General features: G+C 54.3%; 4 protein-coding genes across 4 annotated transcripts; 1 reads left to right on the forward strand and 3 right to left on the reverse strand.

Moving 5' to 3' along the window:
• Nucleotides 1-79: 79 nt before the first annotated feature.
• Nucleotides 80-1,090, reverse strand: J4E79_010280 (uncharacterized protein; the record flags this gene model as incomplete). Its single annotated transcript, XM_049359119.1, is given in 3 exon segments — nt 80-100; nt 115-912; nt 1,052-1,090. 3 exon segments carry the CDS (start codon nt 1,088-1,090, stop codon nt 80-82), a joined length of 858 nt encoding a protein of 285 aa, XP_049206497.1.
• Nucleotides 1,091-1,416: 326 nt separating this feature from the next.
• On the reverse strand, nt 1,417-2,300 carry J4E79_010281 (uncharacterized protein; the record flags this gene model as incomplete). The annotated part of the gene is made up of 2 exons (XM_049359120.1): nt 1,417-1,809; nt 2,025-2,300. The coding sequence occupies 2 exons, from the start codon at nt 2,298-2,300 to the stop codon at nt 1,417-1,419; spliced, it is 669 nt and encodes a 222-aa protein (XP_049206498.1).
• Nucleotides 2,301-4,696: 2,396 nt separating this feature from the next.
• J4E79_010282 (uncharacterized protein) lies at nt 4,697-8,939 on the forward strand (the record flags this gene model as incomplete). The annotated part of the gene is made up of 5 exons (XM_049359121.1): nt 4,697-5,514; nt 5,561-5,797; nt 5,845-6,612; nt 6,659-7,364; nt 7,413-8,939. 5 exons carry the CDS (start codon nt 4,697-4,699, stop codon nt 8,937-8,939), a joined length of 4,056 nt encoding a protein of 1,351 aa, XP_049206499.1.
• A 319-nt stretch (nt 8,940-9,258) lies between these two features.
• Nucleotides 9,259-11,973, reverse strand: J4E79_010283 (uncharacterized protein; the record flags this gene model as incomplete). The annotated part of the gene is made up of 2 exons (XM_049359122.1): nt 9,259-10,994; nt 11,043-11,973. The coding sequence occupies 2 exons, from the start codon at nt 11,971-11,973 to the stop codon at nt 9,259-9,261; spliced, it is 2,667 nt and encodes an 888-aa protein (XP_049206500.1).
• Between the last annotated feature and the right edge of the window lie 398 nt (nt 11,974-12,371).

The following is a 12,371-nucleotide window of genomic DNA, read 5'->3' on the forward strand; positions in this document are numbered from 1 at the left end:
CCCCAATATATGCCGTCCAACGCCCCAAACACTCTTATACCCCTTACTCGCCAACCACTCATGCCCCAAATTCTGTGTATCAAAGTCGTGGACTTCGAAACTGCAATGATGGACATGGGAAGTGGGGTTGCTGGAGAGGAAGACGGTGTGGTGGTCTGTGTAGGATGGACCGAGGTCGAGGTGCGCGAAGATGGCTACGTCTTTTTGTTGGGGGAGGGAGGGGTCGGAGGGGTTGGGGTTGATGTAGAGGAAATCTGTGGGGACGATGTTGAATGTGCGGGTGTACCATTGCATTTCGTCTTGGAAGTTTTGGACGCAGAGGCCGTAATGGCCTAGTTTGTGGACGGCGGCGGGACCGGGTTTGAAGCGTTGGAAGCGCGCGATGCGAGGCTTTTCGTTTTCGTAGTTCGTGGTTAGAACCTCGGGGAAAGGACCTGGCTCTTTCTTGGTCTGGCCGTGGATTAGGTTTATGGGGAAGCCTTCTGGGTCGTGCAATGTGATCATGTGGCCGCCGCCTGGTGCGTCGGTCAACTCCTCGATAGGACCAGCACCCGCGACTTTCGACGCTTTTTCTAGCTCGGCGTAGCTTTCTACTTCGAAACAGCCGCCGAGGAACTTTTTCTCTCCTTCTTGTGCATAGTAGACGTATTGGTCTGAGCCGTAGCCTTTGAACCACTTCTTGCCTGGGGCTTTTTGAGCTACACTCATGCCGAAGTCACGGAGGAATGTGGTGATTTCGTCTAAATTAGGGTGTTGGTACCGCATGTGCACCAGTTTTGTGAGTTTGATTTGGGCATCGCGGTCGATGTTTTGTTCTTGCTGCCATTGTCGGAGTGGTTTGCAGGGCTTGGGTATGGCGATAGATTGATGGACGGAGGAGCCGCGGTTTGGTGATGTTTCCCGGCTTGGGTTCTGGGAGTGTGGTCAGCAAGGCTTTGAAGATAAGGGTTTTCGTTCATCAAGAAAGAATGAGCTCCAAAGGCGGCTTCATCTGTTCGAAGATGCCAAAGAGTATCGAGAATGTAGATGTGGGGCCGTTGGAGGTACATACGGCAGGTGTGATTTTGTCATTAAACTCGTCGAAAGCCATGTTGAAAGAATTCCCAAGTTTCTTTCGCCAAATAGAATCGCTGTATAGAAAGCAAGCAAAGTAATTTGATGTTTGGTTGCCAATGCAGCCAGCGACGGGAGAGTATATAACCGGATGTGGGGAAGGAGATGGCACCTATGCCGATGTGGGGTCCCGGCATCTTTGTAGGGCTGAAGGCAAGACACCCTGCACCAACGCCACTGGTTTGCATATGCAGCAGGTACTGGCTAAGCCCGTATGTGGAGAGTCAAGATGATGTGAGATCAGCGTGGCACATGTACAACCAGCCGCAGTCCGCGAATGACGCTGTTTGTTCGATTGTTACTTCAAAGCTCCATCGTTTCCTCTTCTTCCACGGTAGGTTTGGCCCCTTCGACCAAATTATTCAACCATGTACCCAGTCTGAGCGCAGCCTTGCTTATCTGAAGCTCTACTATGGGCACAGCGCCTGCAGCATACCCATTAGTCCCAAGATCTGTGTCGTTCGTTACGCGACTCCACACGTAGTCGCAATCCCATTTGTTGCTCTCTTTCGCCCAACTTGTTGCGCACTCCTCAGGTGTGGAAGGATCGGTACAGGATAGCCACATGTATGGCGCGGAGTAGAACTGGTCTTTGCGAATACGAGTGACGAGCCCAGAGAAGAATGGATCGATCGACTCGTGTGAGAAGGGATGGTCGACGTTTGCCGCAAAGTAGGGTATGTAGCCGTCCCAGACCTTGTTTGTTAGCACATCTTTTGCTGTCCGTGTAAGATACTCACAGAATGTAACTGCGTGTGAGCGCCACCAAATACCACTTTGTACGTATTGCCTCCTACTTGTCGGCCACTTGCATGTAGAGGCTGATGAATGTCGCCCAGGAAATGAGCAACCCACTTCAACGCATAAGAACAAGTCAGGTTTGCACCTCCTGTCAAATCACCAGCATACACCTGGTCTATGCACTCCCGCAATATCCTCGTCTGGTTCGCAATAGCACTAACAACGCATCCGCCCTTTGCGCAGTCCCGCGCATAGTCTAGACTGCAGTTCTCAGGTTGGCGATCGTGTGTGTCTATCCAGTGCCACTGGTACGAGAAGTGGCCTTCGCTGGTGTGCGCATACGCGTCTGCCCATGCTGCGGAGCGCCCGACTGAGCCGTTATATTGGGGTTCGAGGATCTCTGCAAGGACGGACGTGGTTTCGGGTGTGAAGAAGGTTTCTGCCATGAAGCCGACTTGATTATGGACTGTGTGGACTTAGCGCTAGCTACTCGCGAAAGTGAAAGGACGTACCGTCTGTGTTCCATGCTGTCGCCGAAGCTACAAGTGTAGCTCCTATGAGGATGCTTCTATGCAGCATGACACCGGGGATCAGTAGAGCTGTTAGTTCGAACAAAGAACAAGATATGTCTGTGTCTAGAGGTGAAAGTGCGCGGCGCTTATATACACTCTAAAGCTCGTGGCTGGGTGGATGCGAGCTGAAAGATATGGCTGGTCGCTTAGAATCCCATTCCTGCTATATGGAAAGGTCGAAATAGATAAAAGAGAGATTTCGAACGAGCAGCAGTATCTCGAGAAGGTAGAGACGAGATGATCAGTGTCTGTCGTCTCTGCCCAGGTGTTGTTGACCTCGGGACGCGTGATGCACCATGGTGACGCGCCGTCCACGTGGGGTGGCCGGGGAGCTTGCTGCAGGGCAAGCGCACTAGAGCCGAAACGGCAACGCGCATCGCGCCTTCCCCACACGTGCCCAGATGTGAATTGCCATCACTGCGCTTTCACCTGCGCTTCCACCTGCGTCTGTCACATCTGCGGTCTTGGAGATGGCATAAGTTCCAGATCCTTAGATAACTTGGGTACAAACCTGACGCGATTTTCTTCACCAGTCGCGCGGCTAATATGACGAGAACGCATGGAACGGAAGACAGTCGAGGAAGAGAAAGACTGAGAATGCATCGTAGATGGTTGAAGAGGAGCATTGGTCAACTTGTGAAACCAGGCACAGTTGCAGCTTCCTCCCATTTCACATAGGTGAAGTTTGCGCCTCGATAACCGAGAGCTCCTTCCCGTATTGAGGCGAGATGGAAACGGCCTTCACCTTCCTCTTCGCCAGCTCACAGCTAGTATCCTTTTCACCACCTCTTCACCTTGTCTGCTCTCTTTGTTCTTTCTATCTAGCCGGCAGTTGTCACGTACCTAGACGCGTCTCAACTCCCCTTCGCAGATCTCATTATCGACAAACATTCCCCGTTACCCGGCACCGTCGTCACAATGTTCAAATTACCTCTCCAAGCCGCTCGTGGTGTCTCCAGATCTGCAACAGTCTCTTTCAAGCGCCAGCTACGACCAAGCTCCAGCTCAGCGTCCGACCGCGCTGGGTGCGTTGACCGAGCCGTCAACGAGCTCCAGGCTGCGCAGGGCATCACGACTACCGGTCGCATTGTCAACAAGATATGCACGCGCCTCGCCAACGATAGAGCAACGACGCGTACAGAGCAGCTGATCTGGCTTGCGAAACATGCTCTCGACACATCGGCAGCACCTAAACGCGATACTGATAGCAGCAAGGCTTCGGTATGCCAGAAACCCCCAGAGAAGCAAGAAAATGAGCAGAAGTCAGCCGCATCTGAGGCGGACGGCAAACGTTCTTGGGAGGGCGTTTCCGCATGGCCGCATATGTGGTAGGTATGTGTATCGTCATGACCCGATAAAGAGGCTGACTTATGTGTGCAAATAGGTAGATTTCCGGTTCAAGCACCTCTTTTCGATAATGGGCGCTTCTCTGTCAGTGCGTAGTCTTCAGGACTGTAGGTATCGAGCCCGGCGCATGGAAGCTCATGGTTACGTATCATTGTCAGTTGCTCCGGGCCTTCTGAGTTGCTATGTGGACCGAGTACCCCATGTGGGCTGCTACAACAACACGAGAATACGCATGTATACGCTTCGATACGCTTGAGACTGCACCAGTAGGACTGCGATATACTCGGCAAGTGGGCGAGGCAGACTTCAGGTGGCTTTGGGTCATCGGTATCAGGTAGCGTTACGATATATTCAGTCATATCTCGACTAGGCCTCCAGACTACTGGTGTGTATTCGGTGAATTCGGTTCCTAACAACCCAAGCCAACTGAATTAGCGGAAGGTCGGTGGACGCCTAACACTGTCAAGCAGCACCGAGATTAGCAATTCCAGTGTCGATCGTTTCAGATGCAATTTGTGACATGCAAACTAGACCCCAGGAGTAGGTAACAAGGCATCGGGGGCTGAGCGATGACGAAGCCCCGCCTGTGGCTTTGATCTATTCATGGCCAATCACACGCCAAGAAGTCCGAAGAGGTCCGCATCATAGCGCATACGCTCTCCCGCGCGTGGAATACAGGCTTGCAGCTCCTACGCCTCGTTCGTAGTTGTAGCGGCTCTTTCTGACGCTCTCTCTTGCAGCTTCTTCATTACCTACAATGCCCTCTTTCTGAACCTTCTTTTGTAACCACCATGGCGAGTTCAAGTAACCCCGCGCAGGGCAATGACGCGCCCCGCGACAATGCCCCGCCAACACAGCCATACACACAAACACAACCCGCGTTGGTCTTACCTGGTGGTTGACGACAGTTCTATACTGATTTCATGCGTAGCGCGCCCTCTAGTTCACATCACACCCCTAGCGCCAACGATGGTCCCGCCTACGAAGCACCGACCCTTGGGGACCTACCACCCGCATACACCGAGTTGCCAGGCCAGGTCGAGAACGAGGAACTGGGCACAAACGCAATAGTCGCCGACGATGGACGTGTTAATATCCGAATCGACCAAAAGAGCCGCGCGCTATCACAACTCATCCTCCCACAAATACAGCGTCAGCTCACAAACGCGCAAGAAGATCCTGAGCCGCCTCCACCATACGTCCCAGAGTTCCTCGGTGGTGCGCCCGGTCAGCAACCTCCACCTCCGTTAAACGTCGTCATACAAGTGGTGGGCTCTCGCGGTGATGTCCAGCCATTCGTCGCATTGGGCAAGGTGCTCAAGGATACATACGGCCATAGAGTGCGGTTAGCGACACACCCGACGTTCAAGGACTTCGTTATCGAGAATGGACTGGAATTCTTCAGTATCGGAGGCGACCCAGCTGAACTCATGGCTTTCATGGTGAAGAATCCGGGGCTGATGCCTGGCTTCGATACATTGCGCAGTGGTGACATTGGCAAGAGGAGGAAGGGCATCGCCGAGATTCTGAGCGGTACATGGAGATCTTGCATAGAGACGGGTAATGGTCTTGGTGTAGATCCGCTCCAGCAGACAGTCGAAGAGTGGATGGGTATCGAGGACCAGCTACCAGAGCAACTGCGCAAACCATTCGTCGCCGATGCCATAATCGCAAATCCTCCCGCTTTCGGACATATACATTGCGCTGAAAAGTTGGGCATACCTTTACACATGATGTTCACGTATGTTTGATCTCCTTCAGATACGTATACCTGCTAATTCGGATAGTATGCCGTGGTCGCCTACACAGCAGTTCCCGCATCCACTCGCCAACATCCAGTCTAGCAATGCAGACCCCACCATCACCAACTACTTGTCATATATCATGGTCGATGTACTGACGTGGCAGGGTCTGGGCGACGTCATCAACAGGTTCCGCAAGGATAGCCTACGGCTGGATCCCATCAGCGCTGTCTGGGCGCCAGCCATGCTCGCGCGTCTGAAAGTGCCTTTCACATATTGCTGGTGAGCATACTCAGAATGCTGCGCACAATTTGACTCACATCTCACAGGTCTCCTGCACTTATCCCTAAACCCAGGGATTGGAACCACCACATCTCCGTCGCGGGTTTCTACTTCCTGAACCTCGCCTCGAACTACACACCAGCCCCGGATCTCGCAGCCTTTCTCGATGGAGGTGAGCCACCAGTATACATCGGCTTTGGTTCCATTGTGGTAGACGATCCAAATGCCATGACTAAGATGATCTTCGACGCCGTGAAGATCACCGGAAAACGTGCGTTGGTGTCCAAAGGCTGGGGCGGGCTAGGAGCCGATGATCTTGGAAAGCCAGATGGCGTCTTCATGCTTGGTAATTGTCCTCACGACTGGCTGTTCAAACGTGTGTCTGCCGTCGTGCATCATGGTGGTGCAGGAACTACGGCAGCTGGTATCGCAACTGGAAAGCCGACCGTTGTTGTGCCATTCTTTGGAGATCAAGCCTTCTGGGGAGCCATGGTCTCAAGAGCCGGCGCTGGGCCTGATCCTATCCCATACAAGGAACTCACCGCAGAGAAACTCGCCGGAGCTATCAACGAAGCCCTCAAACCGGAAACACTCGATCGGGCGCAGGAGCTCTGCGACAAGATCAAACAGGAAAACGGCACACAGAAGGGAGCTCAATCATTCCATCAGATGCTTAATTACGACGACCTGCGATGTGCTCTCATGCCAGACAAACCGGCTGTGTGGAGACTGAAGCGCACTGACGTGAAGTTGAGTGCTAAGGCGGCTACTGTACTGGCCCAGCAAGGCGAAGTGAACTTCTCTGACATGAAACTGTAAGCAATCGTATGCTCGATTTATGAAATGCGCTAAAACTTGTAGATACCGCCCTCGCGAATATGTTCCTGATGAAGGCCCTTGGGATCCAGTTTCTGGCGCAGCTGGCGCTATTATGGGAACAGCAACCTCAGTGATGATGGGTGTTGCTGATATGCCGATTCAGACTCTCAAACTACTCAACATACATCCTGATGCCAGATCTAAGAAAGGCAAAGAAAAGGCCACAGGTACCGAAGCTTCGTCGACCGGAGAAGGAAGTAGTAGTGGACGTCCGACAACATCGAGGACGGCGACTGATGCTACCGATCGCTCAGGTAGAAGTAGGGCCGCAACACCAACAGCAGCTGATGCTGCTGCTGATCTGGCCCGGATACAGGCGGACAACCCAGCAGTCAAGAGCCCTGGCTCTCCTGGTACGCCTTCACACAGGTCATCATTCATGTCTCAAGCATTTGCTGAATCTACCCAAGGCTCGCGATCGCGGTCTCGCAGTCGCTCCAGATCGGTGGCTGGATCTGCAGCGCCATCCAACACTGGGCCAAAGCCAAGCATGGCCGAGAATTGTGAATCTGCAGTAGACACTGGCAAGGGTCTAGCTAGGATAGTTGGCGCTGGCTTCAAGTCACCCATGGACTTCTCACTCAATGTGGCTAAGGGATTTCACAACGTACCGAAGCTCTACGGAGCAGAAGTGCGACAGGTCGATAAGGTTACCGACTTCCAGAGTGGCATGCGAACCGCTGCCAAGGTATGTTGACTATAACACTACAAAGGATGTTTACTGATGCCAATACAGCAATTCGGCTTTGGTCTTTATGATGGCATCACTGGTATTGTGACGGATCCTTACAAAGGCGCAAAGAAAGAAGGTGGTATCGGCTTCGTCAAGGGAGTTGGACGCGGTATCATGAGCGTACCATTCCGCGTCATGGGTGGTGCTTGGTCGGTTCCTGGCTATGCCATGAAAGGACTCTACCAAGAAATGGTCAAGAGCAAGGGAAAGAGCGTGCAAAACTACATCATCGCCGCACGTATCGCGCAGGGCTACGATGAAGCATCCGAGGTAACGCAGGAAGAACGCGACGAGATCGTCAAGAAATGGAGCCACATGAAATGGGGCATCAAAAAGAAGCGCAACGTCGGAGCCGAGCAAATGGACTCGCTCCATTCACTTGTGCAACAGAAGAAGGATAGGAAAGATAAGCGTTCTGCTATACTCGACTCGCATGTCGGTGCAGTAGCCCAGCCGTCAGCCCACACGAACTCCGTTTCTCAGGGCAGCGCAGCAGGCCAATACCCTGACCCCCCACGTAGACGCGGTGTCGAGCCTGAAATCCGGTCAACGATTCCCAGCTGGCGGCAACAAGAAGCCGAACGAACACGCGCATTAAGACGACAAGAAACCCCCACATCAGGCTCCCCATCAACCGCATCGTCAATCGCCCCATCCCAACAATCCCAAGCCGATCTCGAAGCCCAACTCCTCGCCGAAGAAGAAGAAGACCAACGCGAACTCGAACGCGCCATCGCCGCCTCCGTCGCCGAGTCCTCGCGCGGCGACCCCGAAGAAGACCGCCTCATCGCCTCCGCAATCCGCGCTTCCATCGCCGAACTCGAAAACGCACCGCCTTCCAGCAGTGGCGCGCCAACACAGCAAGACGAGGAAGCAGCGCTCCACCGCGCCATGACAGCCAGCATGTCTGAAGCCGGCAAAACCGACATGACGGAAGAGGAGAAGAAGGCGCTTGAAGAGACGCTCAGAAAGAGCTTGTCTGAAACGAGTAAGCGGACGAGACGGGACAGCGATCACCGGGAATGGGGTTCTGATAACGATACCGAGGATGATGAGGATTATAAAAGGATTATCGCTGAAAGTAAACAGCTTGCGATGATTCATGCTGAGCATCCGGATGAATATGCGACGACGACGCAAGGTGCGCAGCAGGAGAGTGGTGTTATGGATGCGATGAGTCAGGCTATTGGTGGTGCTGCTTCGGGTCCGCCTGATGCTTCTCCGCCACCTTACGCTCATTCTTCCGCCCGTGCTTCTACCGCCCTGGGAGAAGACCAGACGCGTGATCACGACATGGACGCGCGGGCCGCTCCTCCTCCGCTGCCTCATCGCATTACGATGCAAGACAACGATAACGACGATGAAGATGCAGAACTAAAGAAAGTGTTGGCAGAAAGCGAGAAAGCGGAGAGTGAACGGATTAGCAATTTGGAGAAGCAGAGGACGGAGGAGGATATTGTTATGGAGTATGTGCGGAAACAGAGTTTGCTTGAGGAGGAACATAGGCAGAGGGCTGCTGGGGGGAAGTAAGGATGATTGCTGGAGGTGGTGGACAGTGGGAGGGAGGTGAGTGATGGTTTTGTGGATGTGGGAAAGATAGCAGTATTTGATACCCTGACGAGTGACAGTACATGAATTACGACGTATGAAGCAAGTGTTGCGATAGAAAATGTGATTGGATATTCTAGATCTACATGATAAACAATTAATCTCCTATATACATCCATCTCACCATCCCTAAAAGATACTCAAAAGATTACAACAAGCGGGTATACCCCCAACGCCCAGTCTTCCACAACACCTGCGAACAAAATAAAGAGATAAAAAGAAACTCCTACTCTCCACGTCCTCACCCCGGCGCCGCCCCCGTCAAAACCCTAACCCCCCACCCCCACCACCCCTCCCTCTCCCCAAGCACCCTCTCCAGCTCCCCCACCCTCCCCTCCACAAACTCAACCTGCCTTTCAAACTCACCGACCACATCCTCGATATCCTCGACCTTGCCCCGTAGCGCACTAATCTCATACTCAAGCTTATCGCCCACATTGCCCAATTCCCTTAGACTAGCCGTCAGCTGCCCGCGGTTATTGGTCACGGTAGCGTGCGTGTCTTCGCGGAGGGAGTGGTACGTGTCGAGACGGGGGTAGTATATCGATTCTAAGGTTTGGATGTCGGTGTCTGCGGAGGCGGAGAGGGATGTTATGGAGGAGAGGGCGGTGGAGACCCAGAGGGCGTCTTTGGTGGAGAGGGTGTGGAGGTGGGTGTGGAGACGCTTTAGTTGCGTGGAGTGTAGGTTTTGGGTTGTGGCGCGGGTGGTTAGGGCGGCGGTTGTGGTTGTGGTTGTGGTGGTTTTAGTGAGGTTGTTGTCGTCGGCGTCGGCGTCGGCAACTGCTTCTTCGTCGATGATGGGATCCGAAGCGTTGATTGTGGGCCAGCGGAGGACGCTTTCTTCGGCTGTGCTGAAGGAGAGGTGGCGGGGCCACCAGTTTTCGTTGCGGGCGGGTTGGGAAGGGAGGAATTGGGTGCCGGATTGGGTGCGGCGGAGGAGGGGTGGGACTTGGGCGGTTTGGTCGACGGGGAGGTTTTGGTCGAGGTCTACGCCGTGGTAGATGGATCCGGCGACGGAGCTGGATATGGTGGGTGGTTGATCGGGCTGATCTGAGACGTCGCTTTCGATGATGGAACTGCGTAGGTTGGACGCGTGGCGGCCACCGACTAGCTTGTTGTCGTTTAATGACACTACTGAGTCGCCTGGGGTCTCAGTAAGCTGTTTGGTGTAGGCTGGCTCCTCGCCCATTGTACTCTGAGGCGACATGAGAGAATAGGGATCGTCCGACTGGCTTTCGTAGTAGTCCATCGACGTTCTTGAGTCTGCGTACTGTGGTGTGCCACTCTTGGTTCGATGCAACACATGTCGTCCATGTTCTTCTCGCGATACTTTGCTTGCATGGGTGCGCAGACCCACGGCGTTTTTGATATGATGGAAGCCGCTGCCAGACTCTAGTTTGGCTTTGATGGTGGCCCGCTTTGAGTACGGATCTTTGCTGTCTTTCTCCTGGCCATCTGGCGAAAAGGTTTCTGCCTTCTTCATCTCCGAAGACCCTGTATCGCGCTTCGCAATGCCTTGTTGATCAAGCGTTGATTCTCGGCGAACCAGCTTCGGCGCAGGGTCATGTTTGTCTGGGGAGGCTGAGCGTGCTTCCCCGCCAGGAAGTCGATCGAACATGCTGTCTCCGGATACGGTCTTCCTGGGCTTTCCGTGCCACAACCACTTGGCGTGTTCACCTCTCACAAGCTCCACAAACTGGTCAATGTCGACAGTCTCGACTTCAGCGATACCGTCCTTCTGTCCAGCCCCAACAATGCCCATGACCATCTCTCCGCCCTTGCCTCCTAACTCGGCCACGGTGGATTTGAAAGCCCGGGGAACGGCCCAGCCTTCTTTACTCGCTGCCTTTGCTGAGGCTCTTCGTAGCTTATCAAGCGTGTGTCGATCGAGGCGTCGAGTTCTGGGAAGATGTTGCGACTTCTGGAAATGTCCGATACCACGTTTAGTGGCCTCAATGTCGAAGACATCCTTGGCAACTGCAGCGCTACAAGCACTTAGTCGGTTTCGGGCACCCATCAGCATACCCAATAGAGCAGCGACTGTGGTAGGACCAAGAATGCCATCGTGAGGTTCCACTGTGTAGTACTCAGATCCAAAGTCTATCCACCAGTCGTTGATAGCTTTCTCCGTGACATCGCACAGCAGCCCGTCTGCATACTCTGGTTCCAGCTTCCCAAACAAGACAAGTGCCACTTGACAGAGCTTCACAAGCTCAATGACGGATGCGTTGAACGGGATCTTTTCGCTGGTACGGTACAGTTGCTGGAACTTGGCTTGCGTGGCACTGCTTGGCGGTGTGAGCTTTATGCCCAGCCGACCTGAACATCCCAGTCTCTTCAGGTTCTCGTTGACGAAGAAGGCCTCGCGATATTTCTTCAGATCGCCTCCGGGGATGGGGATGACAGTCAGGGACGAGGGAAAGCCACTGAGGTTTGTAACCATCAAGGCGCCATAGGGGGTGTCCTTCCTCCGCGCATGGTACTCAGTCAGCGACCTGAAGTACAGACGCATCTGCGGCGACCATTCATCCTCATTCTTGGGTACGCTTATGATTGTGGCCAGCACAGTGTCCTCGGGATTGCCGGTATAGGTTGTGATGAGGAAGGTAGGATGGGTGCGCGAACAGGCCCATTGCTCGACGAGGTAGATCTCGTAGCCCTCGATCTTCTGGCGACGGGCGAGGACGTGGCATGAGGTGGTCGGGTCTTCTTCGATGTATCGCGCGGCTACTACGTCGGTCAAGACGAAGCGCTGGTGGCCGGCAGGCGACGTGGGAGACTTGATCCTGGCCTCTTCGGGTATCATTTCGGTGGTAGGAGCTTTGGAGAGCGGCTGTGGGCGGGACTGGGCTGTAGTCTTGCGCGTGGTTGACGTCGTCTGCAGGGGCGGCATCTGGTCCCGCAGCTCCTTCTCCGTGTGCGTCCGCGGCGGCGACATGGGCAGCGGGTGCGCCATGTTAGGCTAGAGGCGGTGAGGTATGTTTCGGATACACTACAGGGCGCTGCAAAGGCGTGCTCTTCATCGTAGAGAGGTAGGCGCAGAGTCTCGCCGATGCCCGAGCGCGAGCCACCGGTTCGAGGGCGGCAGTGTGACGGGGAGCGAGTGGAATGGCCCTTTATGCATGGTTCCAGCAGTCTCGAGCTCGGCGCTGCATCTGGATGGCGAGAGGGCGTCGGTATAGGGGAGGTTGTGCATGCGGTGGAGCTGATGCATCATGCGCGCGGACGTCGTCGGCCTGGTCCCCCACACGTCATGCCCGCGGCTGCAGCGACCATGCGGCGATCGCGAGCTCGACGCCAACTCCAGTCCGCCAACACGACGGCCATGGACAGCGGAAGAGAGCTCTGCTGGCC

The sequence above is a fragment of the Alternaria viburni genome (assembly GCF_023758015.1).
Source record: "Alternaria viburni strain BMP 2772 chromosome Unknown scaffold_29, whole genome shotgun sequence".
In the NCBI taxonomy this organism is placed as follows: Eukaryota; Fungi; Ascomycota; class Dothideomycetes; order Pleosporales; family Pleosporaceae; genus Alternaria; species Alternaria viburni.